Genomic DNA, 23,748 nt, shown 5'->3' with positions numbered 1-23,748 from the left:
AGTTTTATATCATCGGGTTGGAGAGAATGGAAATTTCCTCATGTTTTGCAGCCATTATATAAATGGCTCAGAAATTAAATAACATTAACAATTCACCTGTGCTTCTTGCTGATTGTTTGTCCAATAACAATAAATGCAATAACTGGTCATATATATTAAACAGAAATTCTAAACAAACAAAAAATGTGCTAACATATTACATTCATTTATTAATTGTTTTTTTTTTTTTGTTTGTTTTTTTACATCAAAACTAGCTTTACAACATAGCATAATGTGTAGGCCTATTTTTAACTACATACATGTATTGTCAAATTAACAACCAATCAGTAACTGCACTGCCGGACTGAAGTCTCAGGAGCCTTAAATTCAAAATTACATAACACAGTAACAGTTCTTGGTTCAGTTCGAGTTGGACATAATACAAGTCGTAACCTTCCAGGTTAGTAATTAATTCAGTAACTTTGTTAAGTATAAGATCAAGTTGAGTAATTCAGATTAATTCAGTAATTTCTACAACTGAAGTGTTTTCGATTCACTACAAAGAACCGGCTCATAAAGAGTCATTCATTCGGGAACCAGACTACATTGGTCAAGCTGTGTTTCATGCCATAGGCTCAAAAGAACCGGCTCATAAAAGTCATTTGTTTGGGACTCGGCCTATATACAGTATAGTTTTAGCTGGAGGCATCACTGCCGCTGAATAGCACAGCACAAAACAATTTAAGTTAAAAAAACTCCCAAGTTTAAGTAAATAGAACTTTCAGATTTTGATTTTGTACTACACATGCATGTTAATTGCTCTTAACTTTATATACATACATAAATATTATGTAAGCTAACTCATAAGCTTAATGGAACTGCAACTCTTTGGCTGAACTTAAAATTATCATGTAAGCTCAACTTAAAAGTAGAGAGAACAGCTAGTACTAGCAAGAACTAGCTAGTATAGTTCATGCTAGCATGCTGAATACATGCTGATTGGAAACACTATGCTTTGATTAGCATAGCAATTGCTCAATGAGTAAAACAATATACCACAGAACAATCTTAAATTGTACCTGTCAACCTCAGCTCAAGCTCTGCTATTCACCATAATGTAACCAAAAAAAAAAAAAAAACACAACAAAACTCTAAACAGTAACAAGTCTCCCCTTTTACATTTATCTTGCACAAAGACACATTATATAACACTTAATTTGAACATTTACTCTTCCTGTCGAATGCCATGGAAAGCATGCTGAGAAATAGAAATCCCCACCCAGTTTCAGTTCAATTTAAGTTCCTTTAAATTTAGAGACAAGTTCATTAAACTCAAAACAATAAAACAATTCAGGTTACTTAAAAGGTGTCAGTTTCATGAACTCAAAAGAAAAAGAAAGTTCTAAATGAATGAAGGTTCCCATGAAGGTTAATTTATTTAAACTAATTTGAATGATTAAATTTGTCAAATTTTCCCTATTCAAAACAATTAAATATTTTGAGCATTAGGGTTACAGTGAGATTATTTTAGGAACTGTTAACAGAACGGAATGTCACACTGTAAAAAATAAAAATGTTGAGTACATTTTAAAAAAATAAAGCAACCAGCTGCAAAGCAATTTTGAGTTTACTCCATTTCTGTGGCAAAAGTTTTGCCAACTCATAAATGAAAGTTCACTAAAACTACTATTTTATGTCTATCTTCCTCAGTAAGTACATCTAACTAATCATTATGAGTTTGTTGAAACTTTGATAGTATGTTGAGTGAACTACCAATACAACTTTAAAAAATAAGTTAGCACAACTTTGTGGCCCTGAAGTTCAGTAAACTCAAACCTTTGCAGCTGGTTGCCTTAAATTGCCTCAACTATGCACTTTTGTTTTTATATATATATATATATATATATATATAAAATGTTTAAATTTTACATAAAGATCTTACACCAAGACTCTTGTATGTTGTACTCAACTAAGATGTTAATAACATCTAAATGCGAGTCATATTCAGTCAATCGAGTAATTTAACGTACTAAACGTTTTTTTATTTTAACGAAGCTTACATATGTTGTAAATTAATGTAATTTAACGAAGCTTACATACTAAATTAGAGGCAAAAACTCTATCCTCTCATATGTTCCATTAAATATTATAAAAACAAAATGTTCTTAGAGTGCAAATGTATGCTAGTGTAAAAAATTTAAATGCTACAACAATAAAAACCAATTCAAGACACTGTTAAAACAATTCAAAAGAGTTTTTGTACATGCTGTACAACTTTTCCATCCTGCTTTTTATCCTCTCATATTGAACTACTGAATTTGGTATATAATGCAAAAAAACAAAAAAAAGTTTTTAAAGTGCTGGTGCAATAAACCAAGTACACTCAAGAGTGTAAACAAACCTTCCGTTCAATTTAAAGGATACCATAAAAACAACACTCCACAAGAGTGAAAACAAACTTTGTTAAATGAATGAAAATCATCTGGTTCCGGTATTTGTATTTTTTTTAAATTGGAAGCGAATAAACACCAGTTCTTGGTTCCCAACCCTAGTATGTGCTGCTAAAGAACTGTCTACTGTGTCCACTATAGAGACAATTAAACAAATTATTGTCAAAACCAGATTTAAACATTTTCAGAACATAATATGTATATAATTTATTTTATTTTTTTTCTGTTTTATCATCTAACAGGCAAAAATTGCAAATCTGTCTGTAGTACAAAAGGTGCTGGATAAGTTACGTTCCCGAGTTCAATAATTAAAGCCTTTTTAGAATTTCCAAAAGACAAGATGAGCAATTGGATTAGTAACGCCCCCTTTCCAAAATGCTGCGCTCCAAAAATACCAAATGAGCAAAGTGGCATAAAAATTGCATTAAGCTTCAATAATTCGCTGCAATTGCAATACGATGAGAACGCGCAAAATTACTGACAGGCAGAAAGCGTCAGAGACTGCGGCCCACAGACATATTTTTGTTTGCTGTTTACAGAGTCTAGAGCTGTCACAGAGACAGGTGAGATTTCTCACAACACTTATTTCATCAATACATTTCAGGAAGTAGGAAAATTGTGTGCATACCTTCCCATGAAAAAAATCGCTTACAGCACCTTTAAGGTTAGGGGTTCATTCAAATCCTTAACCCTAAACATGGACAATAGTAATAGTGATGCTTGCCTAGCAAGCACCATAAATTAGGCTAACACACACTATTAAACACAGCGACTACCCAAGCGATAAATCTGGTTTTGAATGGCAGTCCTTTTCATCAGTTCCGTCAAAACTATTTGGAACTGAATCAATGAGAGAGTAAGAGAAAGACACTAAAATGTTTTACTCTACAGAGCACCTAAACAAAAAGCATATGATGGTGTTTTTACACATCAGTTCAACTCACTTCAGTCTACAGAAAGCCATATGAGTAATTTCACTGACAACTCAGGGTTGAGTTCGCTTGACATGGATTGGCATTTCATTTGTCAGTGAAAGTGTGGAATTCCCTTTTAAGGTTTCAGAAGAGCTTTATGTCAAATTTATATCTGTGAATGCTTTCATCTGTTTTCATTATAAACATAACACCTGCTCTCTTCTCTCTTCTCTCCTGGCCAAAATGGCTCACTGCAGCCATCTTCACTTCAGTGTCAAAATATCACTTGTATCTAGTAACATAATTACAATAATGATGATCAAACGTACCTTATCACGTAAATGTAAATGTTATGAAATCATTAAACCTCCAAAATATCAAGCCTCCCTCTAAAGCTTCCACTGCCATGCCAATGGTTATGTATTTCGTATTATTTAAGCAGCCAAAAATGTGTTCTGCTAAAATCCACCAGTACCAAATGCTGCAACAGATCCATGTGTATCTGCAACCTGTTGTTACTTTTAATGTTGCCAGACAAATCAACACATATGTTTGAACTTAAGTGGGTGGATGAGAACACCACCTGTCAACATCAATAAAGATTACACATACTTGTTGAACAACAATAAGTGGCTAAACTTTTTTTTCAAGCTGCTAGACAACTTGTTAATCAGTCATTTTTATCTCACCATTTGCAGGGAGGAACACAGCTTAGTCTGCTATACATGTCAGTTTGATAGCAAAAGGTTGTGACTTACCAATGATACTAGATCCACCACATTTTACCCTTTTATCCTCATCATTCAGATTTAGCCTAACATGTACAAATAGTGTGAAAAGTAGCTAGTATCAAAAAGGACAATACCAAATCTGTGTACTAATAGTTTTTACATAAAACAAAAATACATGCAGTATATTTAGCATTATGTTAATAAGAATTTAGGAGGGAAATTTCTTAACTGTAATGAAAATGTCACAATGCAAAAACCGAATCGTCCTAAAACACACTTTTTTTTTTTTTGGTCTTTATGCTAAATATAATTTCTTATTTTTTATTTTGACTTCAGGTAAAAAAAAAAAAAATTTTAAACAATTGCCTAGATATTTTTTCAACCATTACAGATGTTTTAGCATGACTTTGCGAATCATAATTCAAGTTTAAACATTACATTATTGATTCCACTTGTCTCAAAGATTACATTTCCAAGCTAGAGTCAGAGAACACACACCAACAGTATTATCATGTGGTTTCGCATATCTCTTTCACTTGAGCAGCCCTGCCCTTTTGCCACATGTTCTGCCTTTTATCAAACCCATAATGCCTCACTTTTACCTCTGTCAGCCACTCATGACGATTGTTCTTTTAATGATTCCAGTCACCTGACGCAACCTTGAAGTGCAGCAGAGTGAATGTAATGAGACACAAGGTCAGCGTACATGCACACAAACATGGAGGCGCGCACAAAACCTTCAACCTAGAGATCTTACCCCACTATTGGCAGTATAATGCACAGGGGTCCACTTCACAGACACAAGGTAAATCGAGACAACGTCAAGGTCAAAAGAGCTATTGATCAAACACCTAAATTTGAAGCAATCAGAGACATCTTGCCTTCACAAGCTTTACATACAAGCAGCCTCACAATAATCTCTCTCCCTCTTCCACTGCAAATACTAAAGTTGGCAAATTATGACAACAACAAACTTACATCTTGGAATTAGTAGGTAGTTGACAATAACATGAAAATGCACTTTAACATCAAGATTTCAGGTTAAATTTATATAAGGGAAAATTTATATTTAGATGTTTCTGGTCAACAAGTACAACCATTTTAATCACCTGTAAATACTAATGTTGTCATTACTGGGGCCTGGGTAGCTCAGCGAGTATTGACGCTGACTACCACCCCTGGAGTTGCGAGTTCGAATCCAGCCAGGTCTCCTAAGCAACCAAATTGGCCCGGTTGCTAGGGAGGGTAGAGTCACATGGGGTAACCTCCTCGTGGTCATGATTAAGTGGTTCTCGCTCTCAATGGGGCGCGTGGTAAGTTGCGCGTGGATCACGGAGAGTTGCATGAGCCTCCACATGCTGCGAGTCTCCGCGGTGTCATGCACAGTGAGCCACGTGATAAGGCGTGAAGCCCGGATTGAGGTGAGTAACCGCACCACCACGAGGACCTAGTAAGTAGTGGGAATTGGGCATTCCAAAATTGGGGAGAAAAGGGGATAAAATTAAAAAATAGAAATTACAAAAAAAACAATTTGTCATTACTGGAAAAATTAAGTTATCTTAATTAAACATTACTTGAAATGTCAAGTTTTGGGCTCATAACTCAAATATCTAAATTCCTTGAACTTATTTTTCTTAAGCATCCATAGACTTAAGATTTTAAGTGTTAATCAAACTATTGAGTACAAAATTTAGGCCATGGGGAATACCCACAATGCCTTGTGCTTGAATGATTTAATTATGTTTCCTTTGTCAAAGGGAACATATGGGGGCATTTAAATAGTTCTTATTAAATATTTATAAAAGTTTTAGCTCTTTTGTAGTATGTTGTTTTGATGTAAATAGTTGTTTTGTGTGATGTCACCATTAGGATGATCACTTTGGTCAAGTTGGACCTTGTTATTTTTAATGCTATCTCTAGTATCTCAGTTCTCCTTATGCATGTGCAACTAAAGTACAGGCATATATGCATTTCTGTGGAGAAATACGTTTATTTAACAACTGACCTAGAATAATCTTCTTTAAGCTGTGTATTACCGTAATTTGAGTCCATTCAATTAAAATTATTAAATTGCATTGTTGCAACAATAACTTTAAATATCAAACTTGAGTTAAGTCTACTTGCTTCTAGCAACCTTAACTTATATAGTTAAATTCATTCTATATGAACAAGTTAAGCGAACTTCACTACACAAGTTTTGGAGACGCCATTACTCAATTCAATTTAGGGAACGACTTTACTCAATCAAATGAGTGGCCAACTTATTAGGGTTTTCAGTGTAGATTCATTTGCAGTACAAGTGATTTTTAAGTACCTTGTCTCTCATAAAAACTGCATGCATGATAACTATACATTTGAAAAAGAAAAGTTGTTTAAAACAGTTTTAGATGAAGTGTAGCATGACATACTGCAGGACATTGCTGTTTGAAATAATCAAATTTGAATCTCTAAACACCAAATTAATGAATTTATTTCCATCCGTCTTGGTTTTAAAATGAAATTAGAATTAACATTTGCATTTACACATATATAATTATTGTTAAGCTTTTTGCACCTTACACATTGGCAGCACACATTGCAGGCTACTGCTAAAAAGGATTGAATGACAACCACCTGAGGACTGCTTTAAAACAAAAAACATTGATATAAAGTAATAAAAAACTTTGACACATTATTGGAGAATGCACCATATGTGGGTCAACTGAACATAATATTGGGTCATCTATACATATAGAAATGATAAAGGATCAATACAAGCGGTTACTCTCACATATACACTATAAAAGACTGGAGTGAGCTGGCTTTTCATAACTTCCTGGGTTTCAGAAAGAGGCGGATGTGACTTATATTGCTGTTCACTTTACATGCATGCTGACACACCCTAAAGCACCTGCACACTTTATATCACCAAGACACAAAGGTTGTGTTTTTCAAATCCTAGTCAGCTGCCTCCCTGGACATCATCACTGGGTGATTCTCACAAAAACTGTCAAGAAAATGTCCTGGATATATTTAAACCCAAATCAATTAAAAAATATGAAATTTTATTTTGTATAAAGAAAATGAAGCCTACATTTAGGACTATTAAGATTTTTTCATTATGACATTATTTTCAGGACACTTAAGCTCACCCCCACCCTCAATTCAGTTGTAAGATGATTTTCATTACCGTAATTAAGTCATTTTCATTCTAAATTACATACAAAAGATGCGGTTGTACAATGATTTTTAAAATTTTAATCTGCAAAAATGAAAGGCAGTAACAAGGGAGTACTACAATGATAAAAAAAAAAAAAAATCCGTTTAAATAATATATAATTTACACACTGCGGTAATGATATTTTTTTAAATTCCCCGATTCTCATTACCGTAAAGCCTCTGGACGTTTTACATTTAGCTACTATTCCAATTGTTTTCCATGATGTTTGTCAGTACCATAACATAAGTCATTTTTATTGTACTGTAGTAAACAAAAATTGATGTACAAACGTTTTTTTTTATTATTAAAATGAGCAAAAATGTAAAGCGGTAGTCTACCAAGGAAATACTACACTTTACAATTCAAAATATAATTTTTTTTTCACATTTCGGTAATAATAGTTGGAGAGGGGTTAATATGTGTGTCATGCAAACAATGTAAAAAATAATAATAATCTTAATGTAGTGTAAATAATGTAAATAAGTTTAATTTACGCAAAGCATATTATTTCCTTCGATTTAGGTGTAAAGTGGGAACAGGTCATTATCTTGACCGGTTTCGTGAGAATCACCCTCTCGTTCTGGGTCAGCTAGGCACACACATGCACGCACGGTAACAATTATGATGCCCTGTAATTCTATCTAGGTAGGCAGCTCACTATGTTTTGGTACAAAGGCAATACTTCTCTCCTAACGAGGCCTTTGAACGAGCTCCGGTGCATCCAACTGTTGCATCTTCACGAACTAGGGCAACTTCACCCACAACTCGGCCAGACTCACGAGGCACACAAACAACAGCCACTGTTTAAATGCAAATGTCGACCGGCTCATGGAAATAGACACGTTTAGCTAAAAACAAAACAAACGAACAAACAGACACTGCGAAACGACCAGCTGATGTAAATTAAACAACTTCGCCAGACCCAACAATACATACCAGCTGTTCAGATCTCTATAGTAAAACGCGTAGACATGTAGGCAAGTTGCAGCTTTCAGCCCGTCCACTCCGTCTCAACTGAAAATAAAACGTCTTCTCAGTGTATGCCACGAGTGCACTTTGTTCCTGGAAACGTAATTGCTCTCCAGCGTCAGTCTGTATAGCAGCAAGTAGGCGCCATGTTTGTGTTTTGTTACTTTGATGCGCTCTCGGGTTTCTCGGGCTGACTGCTGGAGGCTTATGGACCCGCCCATACCATGAGTGACTCGCTGCTCCACATACTTTACTCTCTCTCTCTCTCGCTGCCTTCCGCTCTGCACTGCCTGCTTATGCCCCCTAGCTAGAGACAAGTGCGCGCCATGAGTAGCAGATGGCTTAATGCGGATATACCCACTTTACAGCACATAAATCGTTCTGGACAATATACTTACGCTTTTAATTTCTTACTGCTCATAAATTCGATGAACCACAACACACAAATATAAAAAGATGGTTTGCAAAAAAAAAAAGAAAAATTTTATTACAAAAGATGCAATACAAACATTTAGTCAATATTTAACTTACATTAGTGCACAATTGAATTAGTTTGTACGTACTAAATGTTTTTAGTATACATTTCATAAGTATTCACAAATGATCAACAAGTCCTTATGATTAGGCCAAGTCTAAGTCAAGTACATTAAGAAAGAGTAAATTCATTTTGGCAGATACTATTGTATCAATCCTAGTATGTAAACCATTAAAGTCGTTTAATTAAACGAAAATTACTGGTTCAATACAAGTTAAGGTCACAAGACAGTATTTGTAGCATTATGTAGATTACCATAAAAAATATATATATAAAAAAGCAGAAATGGAGGTTACAGTGAGGCACTTACAATGGAAGTGAACAGGGCACATTTTTGGAGAGTTTAAAAGGCAGAAATTTTAAGCTTATAATTTTTTTTTGTTTGTTTTTTTTAAAGCACTTGCATTAATTCCTCTGTTAAAACTTCTGTATTATTTGAGCTGTAAAGTTGTTTGAATCGTTGTTTTTAAGGTTGTTTCTGCATTAGGTCTTCATAGCAACAAAGTTATACAATTTTATAACTTAGTAAGCGATTTTCACACTAAAATTATGTTAATACACATATTGTTTACTTCTTGTGGCTATACTTTTGAAACAGGGAGAATTTGACCATTTATGGATTGAGCCCATTCACTTCCTTTGTAAGTGCCTCACCATAACCCCAAAGTTTGCTTTTATCAAATGAGGGATTCAAAAGCCCAAACTTATTTTTGTGGTAATAACATTATGCCACAAATGCTGTTGATTGAGCTTAACTTGTAATAAACCCAGAATATACCTTTAAATATACGTTAGTATTCATCTAGAGTTAAGTTCACCAAACTTGGCAGGGCGAGTTTCTCTGACGGAGGAGGGGAAAAACTCTCAAGCTTGTCCAAATCAAGAGAGAATAGCCTCTCATCTCGAGCCCAGCGATTCAAATCTTGGCTTTTCCCTGAATGTACCAGGGACCTGAAATCAGACTTCTCAAAGCTGGTGTCCTTGAAAGAGGCTTTATCTAAGGTGGTCTCCAAGCACATCTGAGCCATATGCAGGGGAAATTCTCCAAGAGGAGAATGTGATGCAATCATTGGCAGGACAAGTTCTTGATCGCTTTCCTTGTCGATGGATCGGTTGAGATCCACATCGCTGTTGAACGACACATCATCGTCAAAAAGTTCTGGGAGCTCTTCTTGAGCAATGCTAAATTTAATAACATCACTTGAGCTTTGGCTGTCAAGAGCCTCCAGCTGTGAGGCGTCCCATGACACAGTTGAGTGGAGAGAAGCTCCCTGTTGGACAGGAGGAGAAGTGCACTGGGGAATGGTAGCTGCAGAGTCAAATACGAGAGAAGGCTCTGGACTTGGTTTGTGGAAAGGGCTGTTCATCTCTTCTTTGGTTGGGGAAGTCTTGAGCCAAGAGAGGCTGTCATGTCGATTCCAGGATGCTTGTTTTTTCTCAACCGTGCCTTCCTCAATTGCTTTTCTCCATGAACTTCTCACATCCTTAACTTAGGGAGAGAGAGAAAAAAAAAAAAAACACACACACGCACACGTATTTAGAGATATAATAGATCAGATGCCATTAAAAAAAAAAAAAGTAATGTTTATACTACAAGTCACAATTTTCAGTCCTCCTGAACTCACCTGAAGATAAAATTATGACAAACTCTCCTTTGGCTAACGTTTTGTGCTTGTCACATATTTAGTATTGATAGTATGTGAATGGAGACACAGGGCTTGTGTCTCCCCTCACATTGCCTAACCGGTGTTCTTTTTCATTGTATTTTCTGATTTCAATGACACACAAGTGCCAGCATACAGGCCAATTACAGCAGTTGCGCTACAAATATCTGACGGACTACGTTGTAACATTTCCATCATGGTCTATTTTTATCCATCATAGTTAAAATTTCCCTGATACACAGTATATTTGATGTCTTGATATACACTCACCAGCCACTTTATTAGGTACACCTGTGCATCTACTTATTCATACAATTATCTAATTAGCCAATCATGTGGCAGCAGTGTAATATATAAAATCATGAAGATATGGGTCAGTAGCCTCAGTTAATGTTCACATTAACCATCAAAATGGGGAAAAAATGTGTTAGACTGTGGCATGATTGTTGGTGCTAGACGGGCTGGTTGAGTATTTCTGTAACTGCTGATTTTCACATGCAGAAGTCTCTAGAGTGTATAGAGAATGGTGCAAAAAACAAAACCAATGAGCGGTAGTTCTGTGGACGAAAACGCCTTGATAAGAGAGGTCAACGGAGAATGGCCAGACTGGTTCGAGCTGACAGAAAAGCTACAGTAACTCAGATAACCACGCTGTACAATTGTAATGGGCAGAATAGCATCTCAGAATGCACAACATGTCGAACCTTGAGGAGGATGGGCTACAACAGCAGAAGACCACGTTGGGTTTCACTGCTGTCAGCCAAGAGCAGCAAACTGAGGTTGCAGTGGACCTACCATTTGTGTACCTCAGCAGAAATACAGATTTGTCAGACCAGGCGATATTTTTCCAATCGTCTACTGTCCAGTTTTGGTGAGCCTGTGCCCACTGCAGCCACAATTTCCTGTTCTAAGCTGACAGTAGTGGTACCTGGAGGGGTCTTCTGCTGCTGTACCCATCCGCCTAAATGTTTGACGTGTTGTATGTTCAGAAATGCTTTTCTGCATAGAATTGTTGTAACGTGTGGTTATTTGGGTTACCGTCACCTTCCTGTCAGCTTGGACCAGTCTGGCCATTCTCCTCTGACCTCCGTTATTAACAAGCCATTTTTGCCACAGAACTGCCACTCATTGGATGTTTTGTTTTTCGTGCCATTCTATTTACACTCTGTTGTAAACATCCTGTTGTGACTGTTGTGCGTGAACATCCCAGGAGATCAGCAGTTACAGAAATACTCAAACCAGCCTGTCTGGCATTAAAAATCATGCCACTGTCTAAATCACTGAGATCAAATTTTTTTCCCCATTCTGATGGTTGATGAGAACATTAACTGAAGCTCTTGACCCATATCTGCATGATTTTATACATTACGCTGCTGCTACACGATTGGCTGATTAGATAATCATATGAGTAAGCAGATGTACAGGTGTACCTAATAAAGTGGTTGGTGAGTGTATATTCGACATTCAGTTAAGAATAGCAATGGGTGGCAAGCGCGGGTCTGATAAAACGGGTGTATTTAATTATTTGCAGAATTGGAGAATGTACTTTAAGTGTACTTACGATATTGATTTTTCTGGCTGAGTGCGGCAGAGTACTCTGGCATGCGCAGAGAAAGAGAGCAGGTAGGCGGGCGAGATAGAGAGTGTGTGTGTGGGTAGAAAAAAGTGCTTTGAAATAGTGCATGCTCTGCCGTTTCAGCCAGAATTAATCACGAGGACACGTGAACATAAAAAGTGATTTTGCGGTATCGGATATACAAATGTATGATAGTCCTAACTGGAGAGAGCACATCAATATTGAAGACAAAGCCAACATTTTTTTGCCAATTTTGGAATCCCGGCCGGATGCTTTTTTTCAGGACATCTCTGGGAAAATACCATGTATGGTCACTCTATCCTTTAAAAGGTTAGTTCATGCTGTACATGATTACAGCCTCTGCAAACTGATAATCAGACAGTCAATAAACATTTTATTTATTTACTCTGCATTTGTATAACCTCCTTATAATCATTGCAGAGGACTGTCTGCCCCGTATCTGTCCATGGCGATCAGAGTCATGTCATCAGAGAGCAGGTTTGATATAGGGAAAACTTGTGATGGGCAAAGCACTGCTCGGACTCCCCATGTATCAGTTTCCCAGAGCAAAAACGTTTTTTTTTTTTTTTTTTTTTTTTGTAAATGTACTGCAATCTCCAAAAGGTGAATGGTAAACTAGAAAATGAAAAATGCCACACCTTCTTGATGTGTAATGATACTGGGTTTGAGTAACTGGTAATTCCATGCAGCGTCAAATCATTACTGTCTTGAAGCCTGCATTATTTTCTAATTGGGCCGGATGTAAAGATTCATTATGATATTTAAGTCTGTTTCTCACCCAAAGATATGGAATATAATAATCCAATTGGATGGATTACTTTTACGCTACCTTTACATGCTTTCTGGATTTTTAAAGTTTTGATCCCCATTAACTTGCATTGTATGGATAAAAGCACCTCATACTGTGCATCCAGAAAGTATTCACAGCGCTTCACTTTTTCCACATTTTGTTATGTTACAGCCTTATTCCAAAATGGATTAAATTCATTATTTTCCTCAAACTTCTACAAACAATACCCCATAATGACAACGTGAAAGAAGTTTGTTTGAAATCTTTGCAAATTTATTAAAAAATAAATAATAAAAAAAAAAGCACACATTTACATAAGTATTCACAGCCTTTGCTCAATACTTTGTTGTATTGCAATACAATTACAGCCTCAAGTCTTTTTGAGTATGATGCTACAAGCTTGGCACACCTATTTTTGGGCAGTTTCTCCCATTCTTCTTTGCAGGACCTCTCAAGCTCCATCAGGTTGGATGGGGAGCGTCGGTGCACAGCCATTTTCAGATCTCTCCAGAGATGTTCAATCGGGTTCAAGTCTGGGCTCTGGCTGGGCCACTCAAGGACATTCACAGAGTTGTCCCATAGCCACTCCTTTGTTAACTTGGCTGTGTGCTTGAGTTCATCTTCCAACAGGACAAAACCTGGAGCAGATTTTCATCAAGGATGTCTCTGTACATTGCTGCATTCATCTTTCCCTTGATCCTGACTTGTCTCCCAGTTCCTGCTGCTGAAAAACATCCCCACAGCATGATGCTGCCACCACCATGCTTCACTGTAGGGATGGTATTGGCCAGGTGATGAGCGGTGCCTGGTTTCCTCCAGACATGACGCTTGCCATTCAGGCCAAAGAGTTCAATCTTTGTTTCTCATGGTCTGAGAGTCCTTCAGGTGCCTTTTGGCAAACTCCAGGCGGGCTGTCATGTGCCTTTTACTGAGGAGTGGCTTCTGTCTGGCCACTCTACCATACAGGCCTGATTGGTGGAGTGCTGCAGAGATGATTGTTCTTCTGGAAGGTTCTCCTCTCTCCACAGAGAAACGCTGGAGCTCTGTCAGAGTGACCATCGGGTTCTTGGTCACCTCCCTGACTAAGGCCCTTCTCCCCTGATCGCTCAGTTTGGCCGGGCGGCCAGCTCTAGGAAGAGTCCTGGTGGTTACAAACTTCTTCCATTTACAGATGATGGAGGCCACTGTGCTCATTGGGACCTTCAATGCTGCAGAAATGTTTCTGTACACTTCTCCAGATCTGTGCCTCGATACAATCCTGTCTCGGAGGTCTACAGACAATTCCTTGGACTTCATGGCTTGGTTTGTGCTCTGAAATGCACTGTTAACTGTGGGACCTTATATAGACAGGTGTGTGCCCTTCCAAATCATATCCAATCAACTGAATTTACCACAGGTGGACTCCAATCAAGTTGTAGAAACATCAAGGATGATCAGTGGAAACATGATGCACCTGAGCTCAATTTTGAGTGTCATGGCAAAGGCTGTGACTACTTACGTACATGTGATTTTTTTTCATTTTTTTATTTTTAATAAATTTGCAAAGATTTCAAACAAACTCCTTTCACGTTATCATTATGGGGTACTGTTTGTAGAATTTTGAGGAAAATAATGAACTTAATCCATTTTGGAATAAGGCTGTAACATAATAAAATGTGGAAAAAGTGAAGCGCTGCGAATACTTTCCGGATGCACTGTATATATATATTTTTTAAATATCTTCATTTGTTTTCTGCAGAAGAAAGTCATACTGGTTTGGAACAACATGAGGGTGAGTGAATGATGAGAATTGGGTGATGTATTCCTTTAAGGAGAAAACTTACTTAGACTTTCAGGGGTACGGCACAGCTGCTTCCTAGTCGAAAAGGGGTCAGATATGGAATTCAGTAACTGCCCCAGGTCCACATCCCTCCTTTCATTTACTGGACTCATGATCACAGCCTCTGCAAACTAACAACCAAACAAGGCAATGAAGTTTTTTACCCTTTTTTTCATTTGTGTAACGTGATAATTCAAGCAAAGGAATGTCTGCCCCGTATCTGTCCGTGGCGATTTCCCTCAATTCGCACCGGTCATCAGAGAGCAGTTTTGATATAGGGAAAACTTGTGATGGGCAAAGCACTGCTCAGGACTGCCCATGTATCAGTTTCCCAGAGCAAAACCTACAACACACTCAACTAGACTGCAGCCACAGCATTAACAGCAAGTTTTCAACTATCTGTGGTAATCTGATTCAATTCCAATACAATTCAGATTCATTTGGGTATATATCCATTTTGCTTACAAATGAAAGAAATTCTCTCTTAGCTAATGCTGTAAATTATACAGGTAAACATCATCCATTACGAAAATATAAAATTTAAGAATTAACCACAGGGATCAAACAATGCAGTTCAACTGTTATTTACCAACCAGTTTTTATAATCAACAACCAAAACTCAAGTAAACTTTAAAGTAAAAGATCAAATATCAGGATTGTTCAAACAAAGATGTTTATTATCGAAAAATCGATATTTGTACCCAGCCCTAATCTGTGGTATATGGCATATTTCACATCTACAACTCAATACTGCCTCTTCTGAGTGAATCAACAGAATCCCCTGTACACTGTTTTCTAGGTTCCCCCAGGTTTTCCCTGTGCACTTGAAACACATCAAACACGTACTTGACTTGCCAAGTTGTCACATTCCAAATCTAGAATTTGTGCCTTATTCTTCATGACAGAGGTCTTTGTCTTTGAGAGCAGACTTTTCCTGTGGCTAGCCTATGGGAGAAAAATGCAAATTATAACATGCTGAAGAACATTAAAAAGGAATATTCCTGGTTCAATACAAGTTAAGCTCAATTGACAGCCTTTGTGGCATAATATTGATAACCACAAAAAATAATTTTGGCTTGCCCCTCCTTTTCTTTAAAAAAAAAAAGCAAAAATCTAGGTTCCAGTGAGGCACTTACAATGGAAGTGAATGGGGCCAATTCATAAACATTAAAATACTCACTATTTCAAAAATAGGGTTAGTCACAAGACATAAACAATATGTGTTAACATGACTTTAGTGATCAAATCGCTTGCTAACCTTTTCTGTGTAAAGTTAGCCAATTTTACAACTTTGTTGCCATGATGTAGTCAACAAATCCTAAAATAACTGTAATAATTACAATTTAAACAACTTTACAGCTCATAATACATGAGTTTTCACAGAAGAATTAAATAATAAAATTATAAGCTTCACATTTCTGCCTTTAAACCCTGCAAAAATGGGTCCTATTCACTTCCATTGTAAGTGCCTCACTGTAACCTTGATTTTTGCTTGTTTTTAAAGAAAAGGACAGACAAATCAAAATATTGTTTTGTGGTAATCAACATTGTCACAAATGCTGTCGATTGAGCTTAATTTCAAAGTCTTTCTAGCAAGTCAGTCCACTACTGGCCATCTTTGGAACGCTCTTGGGAGGCTATTACCAGTCATGCCAGTGCAGCTATCTACTTGAATGGACAAAGAACGGTTGGTCAAGATTACGATCAAAGAACATATTTCAAATCAGCAATAAAATCTAACAATTCTGGTATCATAAATTGTGATTCTTTACCTCTTATTACGTTAAAAAACAATTTTCCTGGCTTTTATAGCTAATGCGCATGCGAGTTCCAGAGTTGATTGATAGGTGATGTCTGTATCTAAAAGGTGATTGGCTCTTTTAACTTTAAGGCAGGACTTCCTTTCTACATCCATTGACCGTTGGGTGTTCAGAGCTCCATGGTTGAGAGTTCCAATTTCTCCCATTTATTTTAATAGACCTGGCTCATCTATGCTAAATAATCTCCATTAACTTTTATTGAACCCGGAACATTCTCAAACTATGTGGAATAGACAATTTAACAATGTCCATTTTGGCGATTGATTCACTGGAAGCACAAACAGAACAGAACCCTTGTATTATGTGCATGCAATTTTGATGTTGCTGCCAGTTTACATTTATTAATTTCCTTTCAGTGATTATTAAATTACATCTTAAATCACAGATCTTAACCAGAAAAAAATACCTGTACGGGACTGGGTGTCTGGACAACAGACTGAACTTTGATCAAGGAAGTTTCACACAGTGGAGTATCACAAGTTGCTTGTTTGGGGGAAAAGCAGCAGTCAGAGAAAAGCAGGACTCCTTTATCTTCAGCTGGCAATGACGTGCTGTTGAGAAATTGGAAGGGAGAGTTACAGAGTATTCCTATAAAAAGATGCTAAAGATTAAAGTCATTTTTCTCCTCTTTTCTTTCCAAATGGTCAAAAACAGAAGAGCTCTGTTACTTCTTCACTTCAGGCTTCAGGTGGACTTCTGTTTTCTCCGTCATCTCTGGTTTTCTTTTAGAAGTCTGCTCTAGCAGTTCTGAAAGAGGAAAACATGACATTTGCACCAGAGGTATAAAAAAAAGATACAAAATACAATCCCAAATTGTTAACTTACCAGTTGGCATACTGGAATATTGGGAGAGGATGCTAGCCTTAAAGCTAGCCTCAGAAGCTGGCTCAAATGAGAGTGGGGCCATTGGGGAAACAAAGTCAAGAACCTGTTACAATTACAGAGACAAGTCAGAAACCAGAAAGTAAGTCATTCAGACTAAAAGAATTAATAAAAAGCACCAAAGTAAATGCTTAAAGTGACAAGATCATAAGCATATGATGTGTGAGTACTGCTTTGTAATTTGGGCATAGCAAAGTGTTTCAGAAACATGAAGTAAACTCTATGGCCAGAAATAAAGCAAACAGTGGTTCACAGTCAAGATTTAAAATCATAATGCTAAACAAAAACAGGCTTACAGGTTCCTCCTTTAGAAAAGGGGTCAGAGGCATGTTTATCAAACACTCTGCCCACTTCCTCTCCCAGTCCTCTTCCAGCCTCCTAATGGAGCTCTTGATTTCTGGTGCATCCTCTTTGATCAGTTTACGCCTGGAAGAGAATAAAAAAGTAAATAATACCAACCTAGAAATGTGTGAAAACATCTCAAAGAAAATGTAATCCAAATGAGTCCTAAAATGAATGACTTAAGAGGATGGTCACAAGTTTTACCTTCCAGACACTAAAACTTCATCAAGTGACAAACTGAAACATAACGATTATTGTGTTATGAAGCTAAATAACTGGTAAAAGCATTAAGTCAAAAGTCATTCTATCCCTTCACTGCTTTTAACGGCTTTCTAATTCAGGTGTGGACCCAGAGGGTATGGTCACATATTTGAATTGCCAACACATGAATCAAATCAGAAACCTGTGTTCACAGTCAAACTTTAAAGGAATAGTTCACCCAAAAATGAAAATTCTATCATTATTTACTCACCCTCACACCACGCCACATATGTAAGACTTTCTTTCTTCTGCTGAACAAAAACAAAGATTATTAGAAGAATATATCAGCTCTGTGGGCCCATATAATGCAAGTGTATAGTGACCAAAACTTTTTGAAGCTCCAAAAAGCAAATCAAGGCAACATAAAGGTAATCCATATGACTCCAGTGGTTTAATTCATGTTTTCTGAAGTGATCTAATCGGTTTTGGGTGAGAACAGACCAAAATATAACTCCTTTTTCACTGTGCATCTTGCCATTGCAGTCTCAAGGCACAATCATGATTTCAAGCTCGATTACACTTCCTAGCGCTTGACGCATGCACAGAGTGATAGATGGCTCTAGATAGTGAAATCGAGCTTGAAATCATGATTGGCAAAGAGACTGCTGATGTCAAGATTTATAGTGAAAAAGGAGTTAAATTTTTATCTTTTTCTCACCCAAAACGGATTGGATCGCTTCAGAAGACATGGATTAAACAACTGGAGTCTAATGGATTTATGTGCTTTTCAGAGCTTCAAAATTTTGGCCACCATTCACGACCTACAGAGTGGAGATATTTTTCTAAATATCTTTGTTTTTGTTCAGCAGAAGAAAGTTATACACATCTGAGATAGCATGAGGGTGAGTAAATGATGAGATCATTTTCATTTTTGGTTGAACTATCTCTTAAGGTGACACTGGGCCTTAATTATTCAATTTAATGGGATAATTTGCATGAAAATGCATTTGCACACAAATATGTTTTGCTCATGTTTCATGAATAAGGCCCAATAAGCGCATTTACAAGCACAATCTTACTCCGATTATGCTTAATAAACCAACAACATGAGGTCACGTAAATGCCTTAAACTGTGTTCTTTAATTGGGTTATAAACAGTTTAAGCAAAAACCGATCGACACACCTACATTTTTGCCCATTACCCTGATCTCGCTATGCAAACATTTTTACTGGTGACTTATTCAATGTTACCATGACTTTTGTGTATGTCTATTAATGTTTTGATGTCAAAAACTCGTAAACGCGTTTCTTGCGTTGTTGGGTTTTTAAAATGAGCTAGTTTTTATAAGTTATCAGCATGTTGTTCTGCATTACAAATCCTAGTTTGTCTGATACTAGGAGTAATAATTTTTAACTTAACAATGACTTAAAAATCATATCCTAAATGTTTAAAAGGAAAAGGAGACAGTAAAGACAAATGCATTTAAACTATGTTTCTGGTACCTTATAAGCTTGAGATTCTCTCTGGAGCGACTGAACAGCACAGCATGTTCCTGGAGGGTCTGGTGACTGAGTTGTGTAGTGGGTCTTACAATCCTTTTCCTCTCCTCACTGAGAATTCCCAATCCTTCATTCAGAAGTTCCAGCAAACGCACAAGCACGGGCTGTCCTCCCTCATACAAGCTCCCGACACTGGACTAATGACACAGACAGAGACATCATCAAGTTTCATTAAACACCAAAATACAAATACTGACCAATTAAGAAAGAAATCACTTGAATCATTTCTCATTTGTTTCAAATGTTTCATGCTTATCTATATTAAAAAGTGTTTCTTAGCCTTTAATTCCCCCTGTAGCACTCACCTGGTGTGATAGCCGCTCCATTCTATCAAGCAGAACTGTAGGTATCTTTACATTCAGGTCCTTCCCATCCAAGGTATACTGGTCTACCTGTCCACGGATCACACTCTCCACAACTGCTCGCTCTCCTTCAAGGGTAGATAAGACTCTGTCTGTCTCAGCCCAAAGGCCTCGCACCTGAGAAAATTAACCACCATAAACATAAACCAATATAAACCAAAAAAATTAAAGGAGTGGTACTGGAGAAATTAGAACGAGGTCAAATTGGAGCAATATTATTAATACAATTATCAAGCTGTTATTAATAAAGCAAATGAGAAGTGAGCAAAGACATTTTGTGCAAACCTTTTGACTTTTTGCAAGAATATCTCCCAGCAAATCTGCATTACTGTTGTGTTCTCTACAAACAAGAAACATATTGCTTTAAATAAAGTGAAAATTATAAAAAATCATCTGTGCAATTTATTTTTTTTTCTCCCCAATTTAGAATGCCATGAGGAGGTTACCCCATGTGACTCTACCCTCCCTAGCAACCGGGCCAATTTGGTTGCTTAGGAGACCTGGCTGGAGTCATTCAGCACGCCTGGATTCGAACTTGCGACTCCAGGGGTGGCATTCAGCGTCTTTACTCGTTGACCTACCCAGGCCCCCCATCTGTGCAATTGTAATTTATTTCAACCAAGTTAAGCCAAGTAAAATGTTTTTTAAAGCAGATTTACTTAAGCTTATTATCATATTTGGCATCTTCTGCATCAAGGGCCCTCAAAGACTTCTCCAAACCTCTGAAACAAAAGCAAATTGTAAGTCAATATAATATTCTCTGTTTATTCCTCAATATTAGACAAGAGTACAACTAGTAATGTATACAAGTTTTATCTAGTTAAAGAAAGTTTTATACATGCAGTTGACTGTGTCATGCAATTGACTGTGTTACTACCACTAACTAATGATGACAATAATAATATGTTTACTTTATATAGTGCTTTCAGCCAATGCGCAAACATAAAAGTACATGTAAACAAAACAAGCAAACCAAACAATATCCATATTACAGACAACAACGGAACCCAGGTCAACAGTATTGTCCAGAGTGATGGTATTGATCAGCAGGACTGTGATCCACCAGACAGGCCAAAAAGAATGAGAGCAAGTGGAAGGATAAAATGTCCCTGATAAAAAAAAAAAAAAAAAAGTTCCCTCCTGGAGTGATGAAACAAACCGCTACAACTTTCAGCTCTCACGGCTCAGATCATGGACGAACGGCGGGACGTCAAGCGAGAACACGAGCTTGCGAGTCGCGGCAGTGCGGTCGCAGTCCACTGCACTACAATATGAAAATTTGTTTGGACTGAATCCAAGAATGTCCATTATACGCATGTGTGTAGTATGAGATGGAGAAAAACACAAACTTAAAGTAACAAAACAGAACATAAACAAACATCTTGGTGTGAAGAGACAGAAGTTAGTAAACAAACTTTGTGAATCCAAGACGATAGCTGTCAGTGTAAAGTACAAAACCACTGGTACTACTGGAACAAATAAGAGCCAAAAACTTACTGAGTGCACATTTAAAAACTGTATGAAAATCAAAAATTTCATAAAAATGTACATGTTTTGGATATTTTGGCTAGTGGTTGACCAATATGGACTTTTCAATAACCACAATTGTGGAAACTGATCCACAACAGAAATACAAAGTTTCCTTTAAAGTAAGCAATTTCATAGACACCATATACAAAGCATTCAGATAAAAAACAGAAAAAGAAAAAAGTAACAAATGCCACGCACTTAGCTCTTCTCTGATAGTCTTGAATGAGACGGTCCTGCCCTACAGTCACTCTCTGGAATTGTCTCTTCACCACCTGAAATCTTTTCATTTCCAACGCCTGTGAACTTGCTGGAACTGCAGCAGCCTCTGGTGTCCACGTGTCATCTACGAGTTGATGTGACAAAATGTAGAACATGATCATACAAAAACTGAAAACACAACCTGAGCATCACAATTTGATCCTTGGATAATAAAAATAACATTATCAATAACATACCTGTGGTAAATGTCTTCAATGTTTTCAGCATAATGTGTTTGGCCAAGTGGAGCATCAGGTTGATAAATCTTGGTCCAGAAGGGGAAAGCAAATGTGATGCAGCCACCTTGGGAAAAGAGCTACCTTCCTCATTCTAGAAACACAGAGAAAATATCATTTCAGTACAGTATATGAAGTCAAAGGTTGTGTGTTCTCTTAGTTTAGCGTTTCCACAAAGTGCCTTTTGCATCACTACAATTAACATGCATTATGAACAAGACAAACATAACAACATGGTTTTACATGCAACACTTTCAGTCTGTGTATTAACAAATGTATAAAACAATAACAATAAGGGTACATTGTATTTATTTATTTATTTATTTTAAATAGTGAGATACAATAATATAGAGGCTATAAAGGCTCACCCCATCAGGTTAGCAATGCATTTAATATTTTAATTGCATTTGGCAGAAACAACTGCTGATACCTTTTGGGGTCTTTTTTTGGTATTTTTGCTTTTATTTATAGAAAAGCAGAGTTCCAACAGCTCTGATGTCTAATATCTAATCCCATACAAATCCTTCTAGACGTTTGCTTTTTAATCCTTAACTTGTCTCTACCCATACAAAAGACACAAAACCAGCAGAAAACTGTTAACAGCACACCAAATACACATACCGCTATTTCTTGGAGCCAACCCAGTGTCACTTTACGAAACTCAGCATCACATTTGTGATCCCAAACTGGCCAGCAATGCCTATAAAACAAAAAAATCTCAGTAATACAAGCTAGACATGATAGCAAAACAGTGTTGTACAGTAGTACTACCTGAAGACTTCTTGAGCATGAGTGGGATTGAGTTTCTCGAATAAAAAGTGACTGACAATGTAGAATCCCTCTTTGTTTGGCTTGTCAAACATGTTCCTGTCAAATAAAAAAAACAATGACTACTCAAGAGAGGGAAATTACTGTATATAAACGTCTATAATACTACAAATACAAATATTCTTGTAAAATTTACGAAACATAATTTATCAGTTTACTGGTTGATAGTAAAATAAAAACCAAAACAAAAGGTGTGGCATTTTACTGTTGAAAGATTTACATATTTATGTACATATCCAAACTGTACTTTAAAAGCCCCCAGCACACTAAATGAGGGCAATTAGCTAATTGAGATAACTATTCCGTTATGAAGAAAATTGATAGATTATTGACTTACATTCCCAGATTTAGATGTTTGATGTTTTTCGCAGCGGTATCCGGTCTGAACTCGAGGCTCATGAGGCACCACCATAAATATTTACCGTTTGTTTTGTGCGGTTTAGACATCTCGCCTTTTACAGTAGTAGGCTAACTAGCAGGAGAATCATACGACTTATGCCTCAAGGATTTAGTGGACAAACAGTTTGCGAACTAACAATTATAACCCATTTATTGCATATTATGCGTTATTACGGCTCGGTGACGCCGACTCAATGAATACACACTAAATAAAATGTTCACATATATTCAACAACGAAGCAACTTCCGTCTAACCGCCAAATTATTTGAGGGCGTTTACAGCGGCCGAGGATCCATCGGGGCGTTTCAGAACACAGGCACTACCGTCTCGTTCCCTAGATTAATAATGATGTCTATACAACACTGATTGGATGAAGCAAGATGGCGTCAACTACATTCAGATAGGCGCATTCAGTCCGTTCAGTCTCTTTATTAATCAGCGTTCACATGTGCCATGTGGACAAGAGCGCAAGAGCATTTCATGTATTGGAACGACCACTGAATTTGGGCGGGACCTCTGTGACGTTGCAGTTCTTCCTACGGAAAGCGATAAGAAAATATTTAACAGTGAGCAGGTGGCCACTTGTTGACCTACAGTGATTTTTTAGGTTTTGTGATTTTTACATTTAGGTATAGGACAATAAAGACAATGCTGATTTAGCTAGTTAGTTAGTTAGTAGCTA

General features: G+C 37.0%; 2 protein-coding genes and 2 non-coding genes across 7 annotated transcripts in view; all 4 read right to left on the bottom strand.

Moving 5' to 3' along the window:
• LOC127450404 (DENN domain-containing protein 4C-like) overlaps positions 1 to 8,441 on the bottom strand; it is a 124,491-nt gene extending 116,050 nt beyond the window's left edge. For all 4 annotated transcript variants that reach the window (XM_051714498.1, XM_051714517.1, XM_051714508.1 and 1 more), the window contains exon 1: positions 8,210 to 8,441. The gene's annotated coding sequence lies outside the window, so the exon portion shown is untranslated. The remainder of the gene's footprint in view (positions 1 to 8,209) is intronic.
• A 287-nt stretch (positions 8,442 to 8,728) lies between these two features.
• Positions 8,729 to 23,507, bottom strand: LOC127450451 (HAUS augmin-like complex subunit 6). The gene is made up of 16 exons (XM_051714563.1): positions 23,004 to 23,507; positions 22,610 to 22,705; positions 22,460 to 22,538; positions 21,800 to 21,932; positions 21,543 to 21,687; positions 20,474 to 20,536; positions 20,100 to 20,154; positions 19,758 to 19,931; positions 19,396 to 19,589; positions 17,646 to 17,775; positions 17,293 to 17,395; positions 17,136 to 17,214; positions 16,874 to 17,018; positions 15,494 to 15,592; positions 14,652 to 14,778; positions 8,729 to 10,266 (listed from the first exon to the last, which is right to left on the bottom strand). The coding sequence occupies exons 1-16, from the start codon at positions 23,111 to 23,113 to the stop codon at positions 9,569 to 9,571; spliced, it is 2,430 nt and encodes an 809-aa protein (XP_051570523.1). The 5' UTR covers positions 23,114 to 23,507; the 3' UTR covers positions 8,729 to 9,568.
• Positions 12,461 to 12,581, bottom strand: LOC127416794 (small Cajal body-specific RNA 8). The gene has a single exon (XR_007893175.1). It is a non-coding gene; the product is annotated as a small Cajal body-specific RNA 8 (non-coding RNA).
• Positions 14,851 to 14,981, bottom strand: LOC127416787 (small Cajal body-specific RNA 8). Its single transcript, XR_007893173.1, has one exon. It is a non-coding gene; the product is annotated as a small Cajal body-specific RNA 8 (non-coding RNA).
• Positions 23,508 to 23,748: the final 241 nt, after the last annotated feature.

The sequence above is a fragment of the Myxocyprinus asiaticus genome, chromosome 2, assembly GCF_019703515.2.
Source record: "Myxocyprinus asiaticus isolate MX2 ecotype Aquarium Trade chromosome 2, UBuf_Myxa_2, whole genome shotgun sequence".
Lineage (NCBI taxonomy): Eukaryota > Metazoa > Chordata > Actinopteri > Cypriniformes > Catostomidae > Myxocyprinus > Myxocyprinus asiaticus.
The sequence above is the reverse complement of the archived record's forward strand: the minus strand, read 5'-3'. Positions and strand labels throughout refer to the sequence as shown.

Excerpts from the sequence above, each read along its gene's own strand:
- LOC127450451 (XM_051714563.1), bottom strand. The coding sequence starts at position 23,113 with ATGTCTAAACCGCACAAAACAAACGGTAAATATTTATGGTGGTGCCTC. Across the intron at positions 22,706-23,003 it reads AAACATCTAAATCTGGGAAT|GAACATGTTTGACAAGCCAA; the intron begins GTAAGTCAATAA and ends TTTATTTGACAG. Across the intron at positions 19,590-19,757 it reads TGGAGCGGCTATCACACCAG|TCCAGTGTCGGGAGCTTGTA; the intron begins GTGAGTGCTACA and ends CTGTGTCATTAG.